Here is a 22,415-nt window from a genome sequence, read left to right on the forward strand (position 1 = left end):
AGCAGCCATGAGAAAACGACTGCATAAATAATCCAGAATCTTGGTCCTTCTGTTGTGTCAGGAATAAGGTGGTGAAGATATAGCCAAAAGAACAAAGGCTGTTTTAGTTGACCATTTTCTGAAAACACAGGAAGAAATTAATCTCTCTACTTTAGAAGCTTAAAGCTTGTGAAAAGTGTTTCCAATAACTGGGCAAAGGACAGAAGCACAGAGAGATAGTACCAGAGGGAAGAAAAACAGAAAAATAACCCAGACAACAGCTTTTATTAGACTTTGTGCATTACAAGGTTAATCTTTGTAACAAATTTGCAACCAAGTAAGCCCTACAAATTCTTTTCTGGAAACTAAGGACAATGACAGATAATGCCTCAACCTAGGCAAAGATGTCCACATCAACCAGAATTCATCAGTGGAATGCTATTTTCAAAGATTCTCCAACGCCTTACCTTTCTCCTCTTCTGGATACCATGATGCGTGTTTGCTTTTGGGGGTAGGGAGGATGTTTACTAATGCACCAGCCTTCACAGATTCTTGCCCTGACTGAGGAAGATACCTGTCTAAGGAGTCACTCCACTGAAGTCTACAGATGTACCTGTTCATTCCCATACCCTTAACTGGGAAACTACTCACTCTCAGAAACACTACCATACCTTGATGGGATTTAATAATTAACATCCAAGCACACTCCTCAACTAAAGGCCTCATTTATCTCTTGCTGTACCACTGACAGCTTCCATCCCATCAAGGCAGAACTTCAGTTAGATGTTCCCAACTTGGCAGTGTGAAAGTGATGTCTGGGAAATGTCCTCTCAGGCACAAAGAATCCACAAAAACTGAGGGCAAGAATAGAAGGAAAAGGGACAAGAAAGGAATCAAGATCCACAATCTGTTCTTTCCATACCCTAACCACACTTCCCAGAAGAGACTGCAGATCAGCTGACAGAAGCACTGACTGCCCCAAAGGTGACAATCACAGAAAGTGAGGGAGGCTGGGTGGTCAGCATAAGCAGCAACTTTCCATCACCGAGGTGGAATCAACCGATGTAGATCCTATGGAAGTCGTTGGCACCAAAGGCAGCGTTGCACTTGGGGCACTTACGCTGCCGGGTGTCATAGCGTGTTTTCACACACTCAAAACAGAAGACATGAAAGCACTTTGTGAGTACAGCATCCTTTTTGCGCATGTTACAGCATGGGCAAGTCAGGCGGGCCTGAAAGACAGAAACATTATAGTGAAGGCCCACTGTACTGCATTAGTTACGTTAAAACATCACTGAAGATGAAAGTCCTTCCATTTCTCATAAGGAGAAGTTGGTTTTTCAATGAAAGACAGGTCCACAATGCCAGAAAACAGATAAGAGATGTAAAATACTGAAAACACAACTACACAGCTTTTTGACTAAAGTAGAGCTAAAGAGGGAAGTTGATAGAGACAGCTACTCACCTTGTAATCCTTGATTTCTTCCATCAATATCTCATCACAGTTGGGAACCATGTCAGGCTTCTTAGTAGTCTCCAGCTTCCGGCGTAACCTAGAAATATCTTCCTGCATAAAAACAAGAGACCAAATAAATCAGCAGTATATTCTCTGTCACAGCTTCTTCAGGGACCAAAGAGAAGTAGCACCTGGTCAGCAGTGCACATGGCTAAGTCACTCCACCCGTACTTTCATCCCTGGTAGTCCAACAGGCTTACAACAGATTACATTATCATTTGGTGCCATGTGTATTATCAGTTATTAGTGAACAAAACCTGAAAGAGGCAAGACCTGATGAAGCTGAAATAAAAGTGAAACTGGACCCCTCAAAAAGTAGCGTAGTCTAAGCTCAATATACAAGAAGACAGACACCAAAGCTGACAGGTATTGAAGCATTGTGCGTAAGGTACATACCTCAGCCCTTTTGAAGTTGAACATCTCTTTCTCTCTAGTTACTCTGTTTTCCACGATCTCATCCTGGAAGTCATGTAACTTCTTCTGAGCCAGCTCTAGCTGGGCTTTCAGATCATCCGCAAGCTGGGCTGCATCCATGGCCTGAAAAAGAAAACCAGTACCAAACATGAAAAAGAGCTCTAGTGATTTCTAGTCCCTCTGCCTGGCAATCCAAGACTGCTCACAGAATACTCCTCCAGCTGCTGGACATCTATTTTTTCTATCTGATTTTGGTACTTCCAAATGGAATAACTGGATTTACTCCCTAAACTTTACTTGAACAGCAAAATACCTTATTATTAGCAATTTCTAATCATTTAGCTTCAACATTCCTCTTCAGTAAAGCCAATCCCTGTCACACTGCAACAGGTGTCACTAGTGACCACAGAATTCTCTTCTTGTTCAAGTTATTTTCACCCTTACACCTTCTACATTTTCTCTACTAAATTGTTTGAGGCTGTTCTATAGCTGAACTCAATATCACAGATTGTGATTGTTAAGCACAAGTGATTGTTCTGAATTCCCCATCTCCTCCTCACAGTGACATTTCTGCTTTCCTTTCTGTTTTAATGTCATCCCTACGTTTCTGCTAAAGATTTAAATACAAAGGCAGCCCTAACCATGAGCTCTAGTCTTACTTTACTCATAACAGACCTACTTCATTATCTTAGACATTTGTTTGCCTTAACATTCCCCAGACATTTTTTTGTTTACTTACCCCATCTTTCCTATAAAAGCTTTGACCCCAGTTAATTTCATCTGGCTGCTGCCTCTTCTTTCACGATACATTTCCTTTTAAAGGCACCTTACTTGAGCTAATCAGATTTTTGCAGAAACGCCTATGATCTGCTCCTCCTTATCAAAGGAAACATCAGTCTACAATACTTTAATCAGAACCCTCTTCTGTCCTCTTCAGCCTTCTGGTATACCAGTCCAAAACCAGGGAGTATCAGGCTCCATATAACCAATGAGAGCTAGGAGCCTTCTACACTTCCCACAAGACAACAACTCTGTTTTACAATCCAAGAGGAAATCAAGCAATCACTCACCTTGCGTTTGTTCATTTCCAGGGCCTGTGTTCGGAGACCTAGTTCTTTCTCGCCTGTTCCAATACTGCTTTGCAGTAAGTGTTCCTTCTCCTCCAGCTTACGGACAACCTGCAGCTGGGCATCCACCTTGGAAAGGGAGAAAGGAGGTACAGAAGGGCTGAAATGCGTGCTCTGCAGATCTTCAGAGTTGTCAATAAAGCTGCAAGCTAAACTATCCCTGCCTCCCCATCACAAAGGAGTATCTCTTCAGCTTGCCTTTTTCCTCCCTCAATAGACATGCTAGCAGTCTAAGAGCTGGATCCAGACCTCTCCAGTGAACACTTTAAAACCTAGCCATCAAATACAACAAAAATGCCTTATTTTTTTGAAAGGTGGCTTAGAGAATTGCTGCAAGGGAGTGAACAGTTCCACCTTGCTTCCAAGGATGGCAGAATATACATGCAGAATTACCACTACAACAGGATAACGACTTCCCACTTTCCTTCTTCCTCCTGCTCTCCACAGCAATGAACCTGCAGGACATTTTATACTTATATAGCAGTCTACATTTCTTAGTACAACAGGTCCCTTTGCAGTCTGATGCAGCATATCTAGGTTGATTAGGGGAACATTCCCTTCTGTACTGATTTTGGCAGGGACACAGTTAATTATCTTCATAGCAGCTCATATGGTACTACCTTTTTGACTTGGGACCAAAACAGCATCAACAACACACTACTGTTTCAGTTATCGCTGAACAGTACTTACACAGCATCAAGACCTTCTGTGTCTGACGCTGCCTGCCAGCAAGTAGGCTGAGAGTGCACAATAACCCTAACCCAAACTGACCATGGGAATATTCCATAACACATGACGCTGTGCTCAGCAATAAAAGCTGGTGGAAAGGAGGAAGCTGGGGAATGTTCAGAGTTATGGTGTTTGTCTTTGCAAGTAACAATTATGTGTGATGAAGCCCTGCTTTGCTGGAGATGGCTGAACACCTGCCCGCCCATGGGAAGTAGTGAATGAATTTCTTGTTTTGCTTTGCTTGTGCGCACAGCTTTCCTTTAATTATTGAACTGTCTTCATCTCAACACACCAGTTTACTCATTTTCGCTCTTCTGATTCTCTCCCCTATCCCACAGTGGGACAACGAGCAAGTACTTGCATGGAGCTCAGCTGCCTACCAGAGTTAACCCAAAACACCTCTACCTTCCCCCATCAGCTCTGTTGTCCTCTCTCCTTCTCCCAGGTTACCTGTGTCTTCAGTGTCAAAACTTGGTCTGCCAGCTCCTCCTTCTCCTCTTTCAGCAGCTTGTGGATCTGATTGGACTTGATGCGTTCTGACATCAGCTTGAAGTTGGCATCATCCTTCTCCCGCAGCTGCTGCATCAGGCGGATATTCTGCTCCTGCATGTCTTCAAAGGCTTGGCCTGTGACGTCCATTTCTGACAGCAGGGCCTCCTCCTCCTGCAGAAGAATCACAGGCTCCAGCAAAACTGTCTCCTGTACCCCCTACAATGACCTTGAACATTTTACTCAGAGACACCAACCCTAGCACAGATGAAGGAAGATGTCTCAGTATCAGAGAACAGCATCTTCCCAGCAACCAGAAAAAAGCGCTCCCTAGAAGTCTGCATCACAGCAGAGTGCCCTGAATTAGGTGTAAAAAAAAAAAAAAAAAGAGATGGTCATCTCCACAACCATTCATGGACTACAGCTCATCTGCTGGCAAAATCAGCTGTGACACAGTAGTTGCCAGAGCTGGGCAGAAACTGACTCCCAGTTTCAGGCAGCTAGCTGAACAGTTGTCATATACATATACCAGGCAAAGAATTGACAACTCAACAGCTTCCAACTAACAGGCTACCAAGCCTCTTAAACTCACTTAGGCTACTTCAGCATTAAATGAGTAAGAGACAAGACAGAACGCTTCTGTACTATAAAGAAAAGAATCTGAATTCTAAAAAGGTACATGTCAAGTCCTGACTTGCCTCTCCCCTGCTGAGGTGGTCCTGCTCTCTTATTAAATGAAGTCCTTTTCCTATAAGAAGGTATGTCACGGTATCATGCACATGTATTAATTAGATTAACTGTGCAGATAATACCTTTAAAAAGAAATTGCAACCTCCTCCCCTAAAGGCTGATCCAGCCATCTCTCCTCTGTGCGCTTCACCTAGGCCACAAACAATTAAAGATTCCCCACCACTCCCACCATAAGCTTTGTGACACCCTGGTGTTGTGGGTTTTTTTGATATTTGTTCGGTTTTTTGCTGGTTGGGTTTTTTCCCCTTTGATAAAGCTCCCGTCTCTGGCACATACAAAGACAGAAATTCCTTCTCTCGGGTAACCTTCATGGCTGTAACATGAAGGCAGTCCCTTCCCAGGTGCTCCAGCCAAGACAGAACTTGTCAGAAACTTCTCACCTGCTTAGCCATGGCTAGTTTCTTCTGTAAATACTCAATTTGTTCCTCCACTGCTCTGATCTTGCGGAGGGCATCCTCATCAGCCATCTTTTTGCTCTCCTTTTTCTCCTTGTCTTCCAGTTCTTTCACCCTCTGCCTCAGTTCTTCCAGCTACAGCAAAGACAAAACAGAAATGACACTAAACACAAGAATGTGGCCTGAACATTGCTAAGAGCCTGTTTTCCCCACAATTCCCTGAAACACTCGAGAAACTGCCTTCAAAGCATGGGAAAAGAAAACCCATCTCATCTTGACAGGACAGTGTGTTACTGGCAGATGGACCATTAAGATGGGCTGTAAGCCTAAGATCTTGTTTTCAAAACCTTTGAAAATTCCATAGCATCTTTTATCAGAGTAGGAACATCAGTCTCTTGCAGTTGTATATGTAAGTGTACATGGACAGAGAGCATCTGCTCCTTTAAGGGCATCTGGTCAAGGACCATTTTCAATGCACAGAAGGAACAAGAAAAGGAGGGAGCCATAAACAAAACATGCAGAGAGACAAAACTGACAGACAAAAGGTAAGGGAGGCAGTGATGAGAACAAAACCTGGTCACAGTAACTGATGAGAGCATGTGACAGCATGAGAATGTTTATTCCAGCAAGGTTATCTGACTGTGGACCCTGTCAACTGGGAAACTAAGCAGGGGGTGACAGGGGGAGGAAACCAGAAACAAAATATACAGACACATAGACCAACACAAAGGTGGAGACAAAAACAAGAACCAAACCTCCCCAGTCACAACAGCTGATAGGCTACCAAGAAACTACAGGCACCACTTCCAGGAAGATCAACCTGGACTTTGCAACTGATAACACTGTAAACCAGGGGCGGATCCTGGACTGGAAGGGCTGTGGGAATCAATAGAAATGTACAAATCCAGGAGAGATGTGGAGGGGAAGGGAGAGCAAGGATCAACAAATCTGGGTTAGACAAAGATGAGTACAAAAGGAGCTGGCCACATATAAAATGCGGGCTGTCAGTACATGCTTGTTTGGGTCAGCCCTGCATATGATCACCGCAGCCTGTTCTATCTTCTTGTATCTTATTATTTTCTTAACTATCTCTGTGTAATCTAACTCTCTACCTCATGTGTACGTGTGCTGCATGGAGTAAGGGCTAGCTACAGGTGAGACCTGTATGTGAAGAAGGTAAGAGGGCCGGGGATCACAGGGGTATCAGACAGACAGAGAGGCTGTGCTGGTACTGCTGGGATCTGCGAATGTGTGTGCACTTGTGAACCTAGAGGGCATTGTGCATAGGCCTGGACTAGTGACATTCTATCTCTACCAGCGACGAGGAGGAAAGGGACTTGCCTATATGTATGTGCTGTTGAAGGCAGCACCTTGTTTATGGCAGTCTAACTGGCCACGTCAGTGTCCTCTGTGTGTGCCTGTCTCTGGGACATTTGCTCAGCTTTGCTACTGGTTGAATCTGCAACTGAGAAAGCAGTAGCCATGTCCCTCATCCTGGGCAAAAGGAACATCCCTTCCCAGAGGAGGATATCCCCAAATCTGCCTGTTCATCTCCAGAACGTTCCAATCTCTCTGCTAATTGACAAAGATTAGAATAGGAACAGTCTCCAGTTCTGAACACAAAAAGGACACAGTTCAGGTGCAGAGTATCTGAAAAGAAATGTTAAGTAACATGCTGAAGAGAAAAAGAGAAGAGAAATGAAATTTACCTCAGCTTTTGCCTTCTTCTCAGCTGCCATCAGCTGCACTTTGTCTCTCTGCTCTTTGGGGGCAGAGCGGTACATATCTAGCAACAGTTTCATCTCCTTCTGGCTCTCCTGGGCCTTCCTGGTGACAGGGAGATAGATAACTGTGAGAACACAGCAGGAAAGCTACGCTGCTACATGTCCAGCATGACAGTCAGAGCAATATTCTCCTTATCTCCCACGTGGCATGCATATGGAGTCATCCTTGGCTCATCTTACCCTGATAATGTAAAATAGCCAAGGAGTACAGGCTGGAGCCTGAAAAGAAACATGTTCAGGCACATATGGGTTGAAAAGCCAAGAGAAGTGGGGTGGGGAGGAAATATGTACCCTAATAGCAAGCAACAAACTATCAATCTCTGCTTTGTTACTGATCCAAGACAGGGAAGACTACTGTGCCCTTTATTAATAAGCTGCTGCTGTAAAGCTTTACACAACTGTTATGACAGTAACAAATAAAGATTACTTGACCCACACTATGAAGTATCTGGTTTAGTAATTCAAGTTTTAGGCTGTCGTAGGAGAAATGTTACTACATTGTCCAAATCACAATCAGATATAGAGGGTGCCAGAAACCTCTCACTTCACTGAACCTAATCTCATAAGAGCAAGCTACAAGTCATCTCACATGAACACCACAGTGTGGGCACTACTCAAGCAGGAAAGGGAGGGACAACGACTCTTACTTGAGCTCAGCCTTCAGCTGCTTGATCACTTCAGCCTCCTTCTTTCTTCCATCTTCATGCTTCCCTTTCTCCTTCTCTTTGGACTCTCTCTCCTTCTCAGATTCCTTCTGCTTCTGCTTTTCCCGCTCTCGTTCCTTTTCCTTTTCTTTCTCTTTCTCTCGCTCTCTCTCTTTCTCCTTTTCCTTCTCTCGTTCCCTCTCCCTCTCCCGTCTCTCTCGCTCCCGTTCCTCTTCATCTCGCCTGGCTTTCATTTCATTAACATCTTCAGAAGCAGCCTTGGGGACAGACACTTGGGCAGAAGGATCATCAGGTTCCTGCTTGATCTCTGGAGGTTCCTCCTTTGTGTCTTCAGTGCTGGACTGGGACTGTAAGAGAGCACTACCACTGCGAGAGCGGATCTATTGCGGAACACCAAGAAAGAAGACACAGAAGAAAACAAACCATTAAGTTCTTAGCCAGAAATCTACCTTAACGCCCTTCCCTCATCCTCCCAGATCCATGCAAGCATGCCCTCTCTATAATTGCTACTACTTTTCATGCAGCACTATACAGCTGCAAAGGAAGACCATTCATTTGGTAAGTGGAAGCAGCAGAGTGTAGAGCTCCATTGAAAATTACATTGCATCCTGCATGCTGTAACAGAAAGGCTGACACTGCAGGCTAGGGTGACAGCATTCCCCCTTCTCTTAAGCACTTTCTGCTCTTTTCTGGCATTTTGTGCTCTGATACCTTGCTCAAATCAGATTGGGCCTCTCTCAGTTTGCGCTTGTATCTTAACACCTCTCCCTTCAGCTGGTGGTTGTGATTTTGGAGGCTGCTGATGAGATGACGCATCTCCCGATTAATTGGGCCTACAAAAACAGAAACACAACTGTAACAAACCACACTTTTGCCAACCTTCTGCGAGGACTTTCATGGAGACGGAGAACAAGGTAAGTGACAATGACAAAGAACCAAAATAAGAATATAATCATTCTGCCGCACAACAAAGCGACAGAACACATTTGCAGAAAAAAGCCAGGCCAGGTTTACATGCAACTGTAAGGCCTTGCAAATTCCCAGTCCTAATTTCCCCTTTAACATCACTTTTTCCCCATGTTCCTAAGGAAAACGTGTCATTCTACAAAAAAATCTCCGATTTAAATGCTACTTTAGAAATAACTTCATTTCCTGTGATAAAATCTGGAAATTACTGGTTTCCTAGCCAGCTTGCCATTCCAGACTTATAAATGAATCCCCCCAAAAGTAATTTTCAGTAATGCTAAATACTCTGTCATAAACCAAATTATTAGCAAAACATATATATTCTGCAAAACCTGAAAAGAAGTCAGATAACATGGAACTGGCCTCCCATAAACACATGAAGAGCTTTGGGTTTTGAGATAGAGACCTGCCAGAATGAGTACATAACAATAACAAAGATTCAAGCCAGGTGTTTTACTGCAGTGCAGCCTCTAATGGGCATTAGGGGGAAGGGGGAGTTGTTTTCAAGCACAGCAGAAAACCTCCATACCTGCTTGTTCATTGGCAGCAAGTGTCTGTTCAAACTCTATCCTCAACATCTCATATTCTTTGCGGACTTGTGCCAGGGTGTCCTCTAGCTGAATCACCTCTGTGCGTAGTTTCTTGTGAAGGCTGACCTCGTCCCTCTGAGAAGTAAGAAGAGGACAGAACTTGGTGCTGTGACCCTGGAGCATCTCTCACTTCATTAACGTGAGGTACCAGCACAGATTAATTATTGCCAGGAAGACAAATTTCCTGAGCATTCCCAGAGCCACCCAGACCCAGCAGTGATGGTCAACGGGATCACAATATTCCCTAGTCGGACACAGCAGAGGTGCTACCTCGATCAGTTCCACCTGGCGCTGGTGTGTGGTGCGGGTGCCATGAAGCAGAGTGCGGGCCTCATCAAGGTGTGCCTTCAGCTGGAGACTCTCATTATACAAAACAGAAAATTGGGACTGCATGCAACGATATTCTGGGGTCTCCTTCACAGCTTCTTCCACTGCTCGTCGCAGCTCAACCTAGCAGGCCAAAAGAAAATGCCAAAGAAAGAAAAATTATCTCCTTGTCATTGGCATGTATTTTGCAAGGTCTAACAGTAAATCAAGCTGCCACAAGCAGAGACAAAAGTAGAACTTCAATAGAAGTTGGTGCAAGTGATATGCTTTAGTATGAATTTAAAAAGTCTGTGCTTCTCTGTATGCACTAGGCTGCTTCTCCTGCATAGTCCATAACGAGCTTCTGATATTCAGGTTCTGCAATAGGTTCTTTCAAAGATATGAGCTTGGAAAACATGATACACCTCTTCAATGGGTTTACTGTAAAACCATAATCACCCACATCAATAAAGACAAATGCATAGAAAAGTATGATAGAAAACAACAGAAAATACACGTGCAAGCAGGCATTACATTAGCTTTCTACCAGTAAGAGACACAATGGATGAAAGGAAGAGAAATGAGAGAAAGTAGAAGTACCGAATCTGAATTTTCCTTACAAAGAAAGTTAGCAAATGATTGTCATTACCAGCATTGAAACAGACACATATATACACACACATACAGCTTAAAACTAATTAAGAGAAAAAGAAAGTTGTAAGCCAAATGGTATTTCTCTCAAAAAACCCTCATGTGGATAAACAGAATTTAGAGAAGCCTCAAGACAATTTCTAGAATGTTATCTCTGAAACTTAGGTTTATCAGCTCAGACATTTATTATAACAGGCTAACAGATCTACTGATCACTAGATAAAATTTAGATTATTCTCTATATCATATACTTATCTACTATAGAGTCAAGCTTTTTGTGTTACCACCTTTAACACATAAAAAACTCATATGCTGTTTCGTATCTATCCATCCTACCACACTGAGAAAGATTTACGTTCATTAACTCTTTTAAGAGTCTAGCTCTTCTACAGAAGTTCCCTGATTTTTTCAGTTCTCTGGTTCCACTGGTATAGGGCAGGGGGAAGGTGGAAGAGGGGTCAATATTTGTAAAGAGGTGAAATTAGTTTTAACTAGACATCATTGAAATGTGTTGAATAGATCAGAATGGAAAAGAGGAGATAAGAAACAACTCCAATTTCCAATGATGACCACACGGTGTCACCAATGCACTGAACTGCAAGCATAAACCACACAAACTTGCTAAATTGTACCTTGTACAAAATATAACCCAGCTAAAGAGCAAGCACAGAATAGAATAGTATTAATAAGGTTTTCCAGAAACACAGTACAGCAAGACAGAAGGCAACCAACCACGCCGAACACCTTCATCCTCAAACAGGTACAGATGTCTCACCTTGAGTTTTTCATTCTGTGTTGTTACTTCCTCAAGATCCTGGCGTAGTTCCTCCAACTCATTGAGGCGATTTCCAGCAAGCTCTTTATTCTCTTCCAGCTCTGCATTCATCTCCTCAAACTGTCGGGGATAAACTGCTTGTAAATCCTACTGTTAATGTATCTACTGTGGGTACTAATTAAGTAACTATTTATACAGTAACAGAAATTACGGACTTAACGGTCAGGTAACATTACCAAGTAAGACAGTTTACTTTCGTTGGATCTGTTTCATAAGCAGGAACTGGCACACAGATAAAATGGCTTGACCAGAGTCACCCAGATTTGTGGCAAAGGAGGCATCTAAATTCTGTTTCAATCTATAGCCATACGCACAAGCACTCCTTAACTTTATTCTTAACCAAGCTTCTGACATTACCTTGCGGGCATTAATGGTGATTGTACCTCCATAGAGGCTGCTCCCAGCTCCATACACCTTGTAGCCCTTGGAATTTACCTGCAAAAAAAAGCAAGAGATTTTATCAACACCCAATTAAATGTTAAAACTGCTGATATAGCAGCTCAAGACCAAAGATGGTACACTACAGATTCTCACTTCTCACACCAAAGTACCATAAGGTGATGTCATACAGCTCAAACTACAACAATTTCTCTGGTGTCCTGGCAAAGATGTTGGTGCTTACCCGTTCCAAAACATCTGCTAAATGCCGGTTAAGCCTCTGCTCCCTCTTGCGTATTTTGTCAATATCCCACTGAAGGTCATCAATCATAGTCTCCAGAACAGACACTCGCGATTCTGCTGTCTCTACTCTCTCTTGCAGCTTGGAGAACTGCAATCAAAGAGAGTGTTTCAGCCAGCATATTGAAGAGATTCAACATTTTCTGAGACTGCTCAGTATTAATTTTTCTCTTATTCATCATACTCTGGATTCATGTGTTTTCCACCCGCCTTTTGCTGTGGCGATAGACTGCTCGATGAACTGTCCTGCATTTTACACTGGCAGAATCCCAACACAGTAATGAAAATGGGAAAAAGTTGGTAATATCTGGCAGAGTACAGAGGCAGCCATCTCACCTTATTCAAAGGCATTTTTTTTTAACCTTTTTAATTGAGATGTTACTATATTCTACAGACCACTGAAGTCCTTGATGGTCTAATATCATGCAAGGCTAGTGTTAACAGACACAGTTATTAAAGGAACTGAAACCTCTGAAATAAATTCTGCCAATAATGTGAATCCCTTAATGACTGGGATCATAGAATCATAGAATGGTTTAGGTTGGAAGGGACCTTGAAGCTCAGCAAGTTCCAACCCCCCCTGCCATAGGCAGGGAGACCTCCCACTAGACCAGGCTGCCCGAGGCCACATCCACAGAATCACAGAATGGTCAGGGTTGGAAGGGACCTCTGGAGATCATCTAGTCCAACTCCCCTGCCACAGCAGGGTCACCTACAGCAAGCTTCATAGGATGGCATCCAGGTGGGTTTTGAATGTCTCCAGAGTGGGAGACTCCACCACCTCTCTGGGCAGCCTGTTCAAGTGCTCTGCCACCCTCACAGGAAAGAAGTTCCTCCTCATGTTAGGATGGAACTTCCCATGTTCAAGTTTGTGCCCGTTACCTCTTGTCCTATCACTGGGCACCACTGAAGACTGTTCCCATCCCCCTGGCACCCTCCCTTTAAGTATTTATAAGCATTAATAAGATCCCCCCTCAGTCTTCTTTACGCTAAAAAGACCCAAGTCCCTCAGTCTTTCCTCATAAGAGAGATGCTCCAATCCTCTAATCATCTTCGTAGCCCTTTGCTGGACCCTCTCCAGCAGTTCCCTGTCCTTCTTGAGCTGGGGAGCCCAGAACTGGACACGATACTCCAGATGTGGCCTCACCAGGGCAGAGTAGAGGGGAAGGATGACGTCCCTCGACCTGATGGCCACACTCTTCTCGATGCATGCCAGGATACCATTGGCCTTCTTGGCCACAAGGGCACATTGCTGGCTCATGGTCATCCTGTTGTCCACCAGGACTCCCAGGTCCCTTTCCACAGAGCTGCTCTCCAGGAGGTCAGCCCCCAAACTGTACTGATGCATGGGGTTTGACCTCCCCAGATGCAGTACCCTACACTTGGCTTTGTTGAATTTCATAAGGTTTCTCTCTGCCCAACTCTCCAGCCTGTCCTGGTCACGCTGTATGGCGGCACAGCCTTCTGGCGTGTCAGCCACTCCTCCCAGTTTTATGTCATCAGCAAACTTGCTGATGGTACACCCTATCCCTTCATGCAGGTCATTGATGAATATATTGAACAGGACTGGATCCAGTACTGACCCCTGAGGGACACCACTCGTTACTGACCTCCGACTAGACTCTGCACCACTAACCACAACCCTCTAAGCTCTATCTGTCAGACAGTTCTCAACCCACCCCACTGTCCATTCATCTAACCCACACTTCCTAAGCTTGCCTGTGAGGATGATGTGGGAGACAGTGTCGAAAGCCTTGCTGAAGTCAAGGTAGACAACTTCCACTGCCCTCCCCTCATCCACCCATCCAGTCACACCATCATAGAAGGCTATCAGATTTGTCAGATGTGACTCCCCCTTGGTGAATCCATGTTGACTACTTCTAATAACCTTTTCTTCCAGATGCTTTGAGATGACACCCAGAACGAGCGGTTCCATCATCTTTCCAGGGACGGAGGTGAAGCTGACCAGCCTGTAGTTTCCTGGGTCATCCTTCTTGCCCTTTTTGAAGACTGGAGTGACACTGGCTTTCCTCCAGTCCTCAGGCACCTCATCTGTTCTCCAGGACCTTTCAAAGATGATGGAGAGTGGCCCAGCAATGACTTCCCCCAACTCCCTCAGCACTCAAGGGTGCATCTCATCACACCCCATGGACTTGTGGATATCCAGTTTATCTAACTGATCTCTAACTTGCTCCTCATCAACCAACGGAAAGTCCTGCTTCCTCCAGACTTTCTCTGTTACCCACAAAGTCTGGTACTCCCGAGGACTGGCCCAAGCAGTGAAGACAGAAGCAAAGAAGGCATTCAGCAGTTCTGCCTTCTCTGCACCATCTGTCATCAGCGCACCTGTCTCACTCAACAGCAGGCCCACATTTTCCCTAGATTTCCTTTTGTCTCCTATATACTTAAAGAAATCTTTCCTATTGGCCTTGACATCCTTTACCAGGTTCAATTCCAAGGCTGCCTTGGCTTTCCTTGTTTTATCCCTGCATAACCTGACAGCATTCTTATACTTTTCCCAAGTGGTCAGCCTGCCTTAAAGACCTCCAGGGATGGGGCCTCAACAACCTCTCTGGGCAACCTGTGCCAGTGCCTTACCACCCTCAAAGTGAAAAATTTCTTCCTAATGTTTAATCTGAACCTGCCCTCTTCCAGTTTAAAGCCATTCCCCCTCATCCTATCACTACATGCACGAGTAAAAAGTCCTTCCCCAGCTCTCCTCTAGGCCCCCTTTAGGTACCGGAGGGCTGCAATAACATCTCCCTGGAGCCTTCTCTTCTCCAGGCTGAACAGCCCCAGCTCTCTCAGCCCCTCCTCATAGGAGAGGTGCTCCAGCCCTCGGATCATTCTCGTGGCCCTCCTCTGGACGTGCTCCAACAGGTCCATGTCCTTCTTATGTTGAGGACTCCAAAGTTGGATGCAATACGCCAGGTGGGGGTCTCACAAGAGTGGAGTAGAGGGGCAGAATCACCTCCTTTGCCCTGCTGGCCACACTTCTTTTGATGCAGCCCAGGATACGGTTGGCCTTCTGGGCTGTGATCGCACATTGCTGGCTCATGTTGAGCTTCTCGTCAATCAGCACCCCAAGGTCCTTCTCCTCAGGGCTGCTCTCCAGCCATTCCCCGCTGAGCCTGTATTTGTGTTTGGGATTGCCCCAACCCAGATGTAAGACCTTGCCCTTGGCCTTCTTGAACTGCATGAGGTTGGCTTGGGCCCACCTCTCCAGCCGGTCCAGGTCCCTCTGGATGGCATTCCTCCACTCCAGCATGTCTACCTCGCCAAACAGCTTGGTATCATCAGCAAACTTGCTGAGGGTGCACTCGACCCCACTGTCCATGTCACCAACAAAGATGTTGAACAGTACAGGTCCTAGTACTGACTCCTGAGTAATGCCACTCGTCACTGCTCTCCACTTGGACATCGAGCTGTTGACTGCAACTCTTTGAGTGCGACCATCCAGCCAGTTCTTTACCCACCAAGATCATCTTGTAATTAATGTTGTTACACTATCATACATGACCCAGAGAAACCGAGGAATTTCAAATGACAAGGATGTCACATCAAGTGTCTCAGATGTTTCCATAACCACCTTAGCATCACCTTACCACTTCCTCTGCTCTATTTTCTTTAAAAATTAAATCCATTCAACTCACTGGTCTGGTTATACTCTTTCATTCAATGACGTAACAAGCAAATCAACCTGAATCACACAGAAAATCTATCTACAGTTCTCCACAAAAACAACTGTTTCCATAACCTTTGTTCAGAAGGCAACTTTTAAATCTTGTTGTTCCTGACCCTCTCCAAGGCAATAACCTGCTTTCCAAACTGTGGTAACCACAAATTATTCTAAGCAGGACCTCAAAGCAGATTTCTTTTTTCTCTCTTTTCTTATACCTCCTGAGACATGATTCGGTGCTTCTCCTGAAGAACATCAGCCAGCTCCTGCAGCCGTCCATTTTCATGTGACAGGTAGGTATTAAGCTCCAGGACTGCTTCTTCCATCAGCGAAATATCTGAAAGATGCATAAAGAAAATTAAATGAACAGAAGTCAAGGAAGACTCTCTTTAATTCTTAAACCGCAAAGAAAAGGAAATTTCTGGCTTTATATTCTGCTTACTGTATCTCTCCAGCAGGTGGTTCCCAAGGGTCTGATCTTCAGCCACACAGAGCTTTGAATTGCATTCACCAAGCAAAAAGCAGTTTAACATGCCATACATTACTGATTGTCACTTACCGTCCCCTGATGTCAGGAATCATTCAGTACTGGTAACACATAACATGCCCTCATAACCCAGTGACACCCTAATGCAGGTCAAATTAATGCATAAACCTGCTACAACAGGTGGCTTAAGCTAATATATCAGATGACAATTACAGCAACTGAGTCCTGCTTCACATCTCACTAATGCCAATACTACTACAGAGATTAAGACTGACAAGTAAAGCTAGTAATGCTTTGATACACCAATGCTAGACCTGCCAGCACTCTATATCAGTGTATATAAAATGCTATGGACAGAAGGCAAACCAAGGACGAATTGATATTCCACCTAAATTTTCATACAAAAGATTAAAACTCTAACCTTAAGCTAATTTAATTAATAACCTTAACTAAGTTTTTCAGAGAGTCATCTGAGTGTAAATTGAATCTGCTACATTAATTTTCAGAAGCTAGTGGTTCAGCTTTCTTCTGCAGAACTCTGTGTTCAAAACAGACAGCTACACCAAGCACACCAAGACATTAGATGGCTACCATTTTGCTCAAAACTCAGAGGAAACTGAGGAGCTGGTCATTCCTACACCTTTTACTAAAGTGCAAGTGAGTTTGCAACACTGATTTCACTTCTTCATGTGTAAGCATGAAGCCTTTTACTCCATGGCTAAGGATAGGTAGACGACAAGGTTGAACTGTAATCTGTAACTTTTCAGATGCATGAACACACTGCAGGCTGAAACAAGCCTTTCCTTAGCCTAATGCACTGGGCAGAGTTCTCAGCTTTCAAATTTAGAGGCATTCATAACGCACTTCTATCATATAGTACTAGCCTTTATTAGAGGCTTTAGTTATTGAGAGTTTAGAAAGCTACGCCAATTTATTTTGCAAAATAAATGAGCACAAGAAGGACTATGCTTTAACGCTTACAATGCAGAATCATGTCTAAGCTGTGGGTAGATGAGGCTCCCTGAGCATCAGCCACCATGGTCATACCTCCACTATTCAGCTTGTGGGACAGCACATCCACTTTCTCCTGCAGCTTGTCATACATTGTCACAATCTGGGCCACAGCACGGCGGGAGGACTCTACACGCTCCTGCAGCTGAGATTCTATCTCCTCACTAGTGCTGCTGGCTAGAGTGGCCAGGAAGGAGAATGCTGGCTCCAGTCCTTCACCTGGGAACACAAAGAGGTGCAAAAAGTAAATGTGCTCTGGCAGGCAACATATCGTTGGTACACAATCAGAAAGCCTCTGTCACCCTTTAGAAAGGGACATCAACGTTGCCCACAGTCAGAATCCATCTTTTCCACTGTCCCCAGGCAGGTGTCTCACCTCTTTCCCTCTCATCTTTACGCTCCTGATTACTGTCCGAGTCTGGTTCAGGCTCTGGTACCACAAGCGCTTTTCTTTCAGACAAAAGGTCTCCAAGACCTTGGTCCAGATCAAAGCGTTTAAGGATGATGCGGATATTTTCATCAAACTGAATGATGGGACAGGCAAGACAAGACAAAGAATGGATGTGAATAAAAGAAGTGCAGGGAAACAGAAGAGCAAGAGAGTAGTGTATATAAAAATCACAAAGCACGTTACTAACCTGATTCCAGTATCGATTGATAATCAGCAGAGAGGCATCATCAGTGGCTTGCCGACGCTCCAGCTTCTCAATGTGTTCCCGTAGCTCATCTTCAATGGCTTGCCGCTGGTCCAGCATCTCTGCTAGTTTCCGGTTCTTGGTCTGTAGGGTACGGATGTCCATCTCCTCCTGTGCAGAAGCACAAATCAGAGCACATTCCACAGAAGCCAGATCATTGAGCTCATAGAGAAGGCAGAGGGAGATTTTTGTTTCCAGATGAAAAAAAGCAGGAGGTTGAATGGGGGTGTGCAAGGAAGACATACCGTTGAAGAAACGCCACCAAGCTTAATGGTCTCCACTGTGGTCCCCGAGTCTTCAACCCCCGCCTTCTTCTCTGGAGGTGCAGAAGGGCCAGGCTCTCCAGCTGTCCGTTTATTGCCAATTCCAGACATGGTGGCTGACGCATATACACTACTGCCTTCTTTAAGTTCTTCCTGAACATTAAAGAACACTATTAAAAAAAAACTCAGCAAACATACACAAGCCACTCAATTTAGGGTTTTTAACATACTGATCCATCATGGTATCAAGATGCCCAACACAGTACAGACCACATAACTCAAAAGGTTTTGGAAAATACTGGTCAAACATAAAGTCTTTTAAGACACCACTAGGATTAGCACTGCAAACAGCAAGTTGATGGGCAAAAAAATCCACTGCTCTGTAATGTTAAAACAGAAGCACTGTACCTTATCACTCTCTTTGGGAAAAAATCTTCATGCAGGTTCAGTCTCTGCTTTTTTTATCTCTCCCTCTGTATTAATAAAAAAGATCTGGGTTAGACTTTAACAAACAACTGAGACTATGTATATGTGACACCAGTTCACTTCATACCAACCAAATTGTTCTTACTGTATCAACATTCAAAGTCAGTTAAAGCCAAGGACAGCAACACCTTGAAGATAAGCCCTGTCAGAGGTTACATAGAGATCTTAAAAAATCCTACGGAATTGAACAGCAATTCCAAGACAAGGTTTGTAAAGACAGTTGTGAAGAGTTTTCCTGTGTATCAGGACAGACACAGGCAGACATGCTTGAAGAGCATTTATCCCCAAGTTAATGCAATATGAAAAGCTCTGGACTACTAGTTACAGAATCACAGAATAGTTGAGGCTGAAAGGGATCTCTGGAGATCACCTGCTCAGAGCTCCTGAATAAAGCAGGGTCAGCCAGCACAGTTCACCAAGGGCCTTGTCAAGTCAACTTTAGAGTATCTCCAGAGACAGAAACTCTGCAATGTCACTGGGCAACCTATCCCAGTACTTGATGACCCTCAGCATTAAAAGCAGTTTGAACAGTATTTCTTGCAGTTCCACAAAATATTATTTAGTAAAATAACAAATGTCTCCTTAAAAGGTTTCCAAAATAAATATAGCGACTAGTGCTGGAAAATGAAAACAATTACATCTTCATTAGACACAAGTAGCGTTCTTCTCCCATATTCACTGATGCTATGCCAACGCAATCCGCAGATCTCTCCCCACCTCTAAAACAAGCGAAACCCAGAAGTGAACGAAATGCATACCACACAAGTAAGATTTGCATTGTTCCATTTAAATCTATAATGGCATTTACAGTTAAACTAAGGGTTACAAACTGAACCTGCCAGTTCTTATGTACTTCTTTACCTGACCAGTTCTATTGAAAGTAGTAAGGCTAATGTATTTTTAAAATTAAGCTAGTACACTGCTTTGCCAAATCTTATCATTTAACAAGCACTTTAGCTTGACATTGCCCTTTACCATATGCAAAATATTATAAAGATTATTTCTAAATCACAGAATCATAGAATGGTTTTGGTTGGAAGGGACCTTAAAGATCATCTAGTTCCAAGCCCCCTGCCATGGGCAGGGACACTTCCCATTAGATCAGGTTGCTCAAAGCCCCACCCAACCTGGTGTTGACCACCTCCAGGGATGGGGCATCTACAACTTCTCTGGGAAACCTGTTCCAGTGCCTCACCACCCTCAGAGTGAAAAATTCCTTCCTGATATATAATCTAAATCTACCCTCTTCTAGTTTGAAACCATTACCCCTTGTCCTCATCACTGCCCTCCCCATCACTACATGCCCTTAGAAGAAGTCCCTCTCCAGCTTTCTTGTAGGCCCCCTTCAGATACTGGAAAGCTGTTAGGTCTCCCCGGAGCCTTCTCTTCTCCAGGTTGAACAACCCCAACTCTCTCAGCCTGTCCTCACAGGAGAGGTACTCCAGCCCTCTGGTCATCTTCATGGCCCTCAATGAGTTACTGAAATGAGTTACTGAAACAGCACATATAGTGTTCCTGTCTTTTAACATAAGTATTAAATACATCTCAAAATTAAAAAATAAACAAAGACCACTCCCACTTAACCATCTTCCTCCTTTTAGCAATTCAGTGTGCAATCATTTTAGCTAGAATGACTAGGCCATTGGGGGGCAGTGGGGGGAGCAGCTGTCACTAAAAACATCTGCTACCTATCAGTCCAGCGAGTCACCAGTGACTACTGCCTTTCAGATTTTCTGTCCAGACAAAATATTTCTTCCACTACCTCCTGACACCATTCCTCACACCTTTAGCTCTCCCTCTCCCCACTACTCACTTCCTCACATGCTGTATGCCATGACCTATACCACTAATTTTTTATTACCACAGACCCTCTCTTTCCTTTACGAGCGCAACCTTACCCTCAGTCCCAGGCTATTCACATTCTTCTCTCTCCAAATAGATCACACTGACTCATCAAAGATTGACCATCCTCCCCTACTAGGGACTCAATTTCATCTTAATCCCTCTCTTATGGTTAAAATCCTCTTACATAGAGACCAATATATACCTCTCCTGGGCACTCCCCACACCTACCACTGGCAAAAAGTCATGTACTCTGACCACCATCAATCACCTGCAGAAAGCAAACTTTCCAGGCCCAACACCTAGCCACTCCTCTACGGTCCATACCCACCAACCGTGTTTGAGCCCTTTCACATGCTTGTGGCACCTCTTGTCAAGAAACCTTTCAAAGTTCTGCATTCAGCTTCCTACACACACCAGACAGTCTCTACATTCTTTTTTCCATATAATCCACAGCGCTTTGGAGGTCCCCAAAAATCTGTCATGGCCACCCATTCAAATCCCAGGCCACCCTCAGCGACACTGCGCCACACAGGGTGCCTAAAGCCCCACATTGCCCACCACAGACTCATCTCCACACGCAGCAAGGAACCCACTCCAAACCGCCACTGACTCCCCAAGCGCACGTAGGGATGTGCCTCACTCATGCCCACAAACACTCAGGGACGTGCCCTAACACCTGCTCCTGTCTTCCACGCCCACTGGGGACCCACACGTTCCTGCCACTGACCCCACGCACACCCGGGAGCCTCCCACACCCCCAACCACCGCCCGCGCCCACCTCTAGACGGCTCTTCAGTGCTGCTACCCGGGCACCGACAGCCCCGCAACCGCCGCTGCCTCACGCGTCCCGCCGGGCAGCCCCACACCGACCGCTGCACCCCACGGCACCCCCACACCTCCCGTCCCGTAGGCCCAGCCCTGCCTTCACGGGTGCACAGTGCCTCCTCCCGCCAACCACCCGCCTTCCCCCGCACCCTCACCTCCCCAAACACCCGGCCCGGCCCGGCGCAGCCCGATCGCCCCATAGACCCCCCATGATCGCCCCCATAGACCCTCCCATACCCCCCCCCAAACCAACCCCTGCCTCCGCCGCCACCTTTCTTCGGCCCACCGGAAGTCCCTGCCCTCTCCGGCGGCCCAATCCCGTGATTGTGGCTGAGCGGACGTCACGCAGCACCCGCCCCTTCCGACGGCCATTTCGCCCTCACCCGTCATGGAGGCTCCTCGCCTTGCCGCTTGCCCTCGCTCGACATGGCCGCCGTTGCCATGGTGCCGCGGGGGCGCCTGACGCCAGCGCCCTTACCCGTACAAGACATGGCCGCCGCCACCGCCCGGGAGGCCGCGGGGCGAGATGCCGGCTCGCCATACGCTCCTTCGGGCCCCGGGAGGACGCTGTGGGCTGCGCCTCCCGCCAGGGGCGGCCAGCGGGCGAGGGGTCGCCACACGGCTGTGGCGGCAGCCCCATTCCTCGGAGGGGGTGTCCCCCACTGGGGGTATCCCCCCCAGACACTGGCCTGCCCCGTTCTGCCGTTCCTCCGTGGGTGTATGGAATCATAGAATGATTATGGCTGGAAAAGACATTTAAGATCATCAAGTCCAACCGTTAATCTGACTCTGCTGGGCTCATTTCTAAACCATGTCCCTGAGCACCGTATCTAGATGGCTTTTAAACGCATCCAAGGATGGCGATTCAACCACTTCCCAGGGCAGCCTGTGGCAGTCTTTGATAACCCTTTCAGTGTATAAGTTTTTCGTAATGTCTAACCTAAACCTCCCCTGGCACAACTTGAGGCCGTTTCCTCTCGTCCTATCACCTGTTACTCGGTGGAAGAGACCAACCCCCACCTCTCTACCCCCTCCTTTCAGGTAGCTTTGGCGAGCAATAAGGTCTCCCCTCAGCCTCCTTTTCTCCAGGCTGAACAACCCCCGTTCCCTCAGCCACTCGTCATAAGAATTATTCCCAAGACCCTTCATCAGCTTTGTTGCCCTTCTTTGGACCTGCTCCACTGTATGAACTTTTGTAACGCAGATAACATTTTTGTGTATAAATTTTATAAAAATACATATGCTGCATG

At 45.4% G+C, this 22,415-nt stretch overlaps 1 protein-coding gene across 3 annotated transcripts; it reads right to left on the reverse strand.

Moving 5' to 3' along the window:
- Positions 1-160: 160 nt before the first annotated feature.
- RNF20 (ring finger protein 20) lies at positions 161-21,461 on the reverse strand. 3 transcript variants are annotated; one of them, XM_082497823.1, is made up of 21 exons: positions 21,419-21,461; positions 18,418-18,482; positions 17,992-18,162; positions 17,690-17,857; positions 17,428-17,575; positions 17,088-17,270; positions 15,772-15,890; positions 11,819-11,965; positions 11,554-11,631; positions 11,137-11,256; positions 9,675-9,854; positions 9,344-9,479; positions 8,560-8,681; positions 7,831-8,228; positions 7,109-7,226; positions 5,385-5,534; positions 4,216-4,428; positions 2,980-3,105; positions 1,892-2,032; positions 1,445-1,546; positions 163-1,211 (listed from the first exon to the last, which is right to left on the reverse strand). In XM_082497823.1, exons 3-21 carry the CDS (start codon positions 18,118-18,120, stop codon positions 1,035-1,037), a joined length of 2,955 nt encoding a protein of 984 aa, XP_082353949.1. In that variant the 5' UTR covers positions 18,121-18,162; positions 18,418-18,482; positions 21,419-21,461; the 3' UTR covers positions 163-1,034. The 3 variants fall into 3 exon arrangements, with proteins under 3 accessions (XP_082353947.1, XP_082353948.1, XP_082353949.1); XM_082497821.1 differs by having other exon boundaries at positions 161-1,211; positions 17,428-17,857; XM_082497822.1 differs by lacking the exon at positions 21,419-21,461 and adding an exon at positions 19,134-19,151 and having other exon boundaries at positions 161-1,211; positions 17,428-17,857.
- Between the last annotated feature and the right edge of the window lie 954 nt (positions 21,462-22,415).

The sequence above is a fragment of the Vanellus vanellus genome (assembly GCF_965231255.1).
Source record: "Vanellus vanellus genome assembly, chromosome: Z".
Taxonomy (NCBI): Eukaryota; Metazoa; Chordata; class Aves; order Charadriiformes; family Charadriidae; genus Vanellus; species Vanellus vanellus.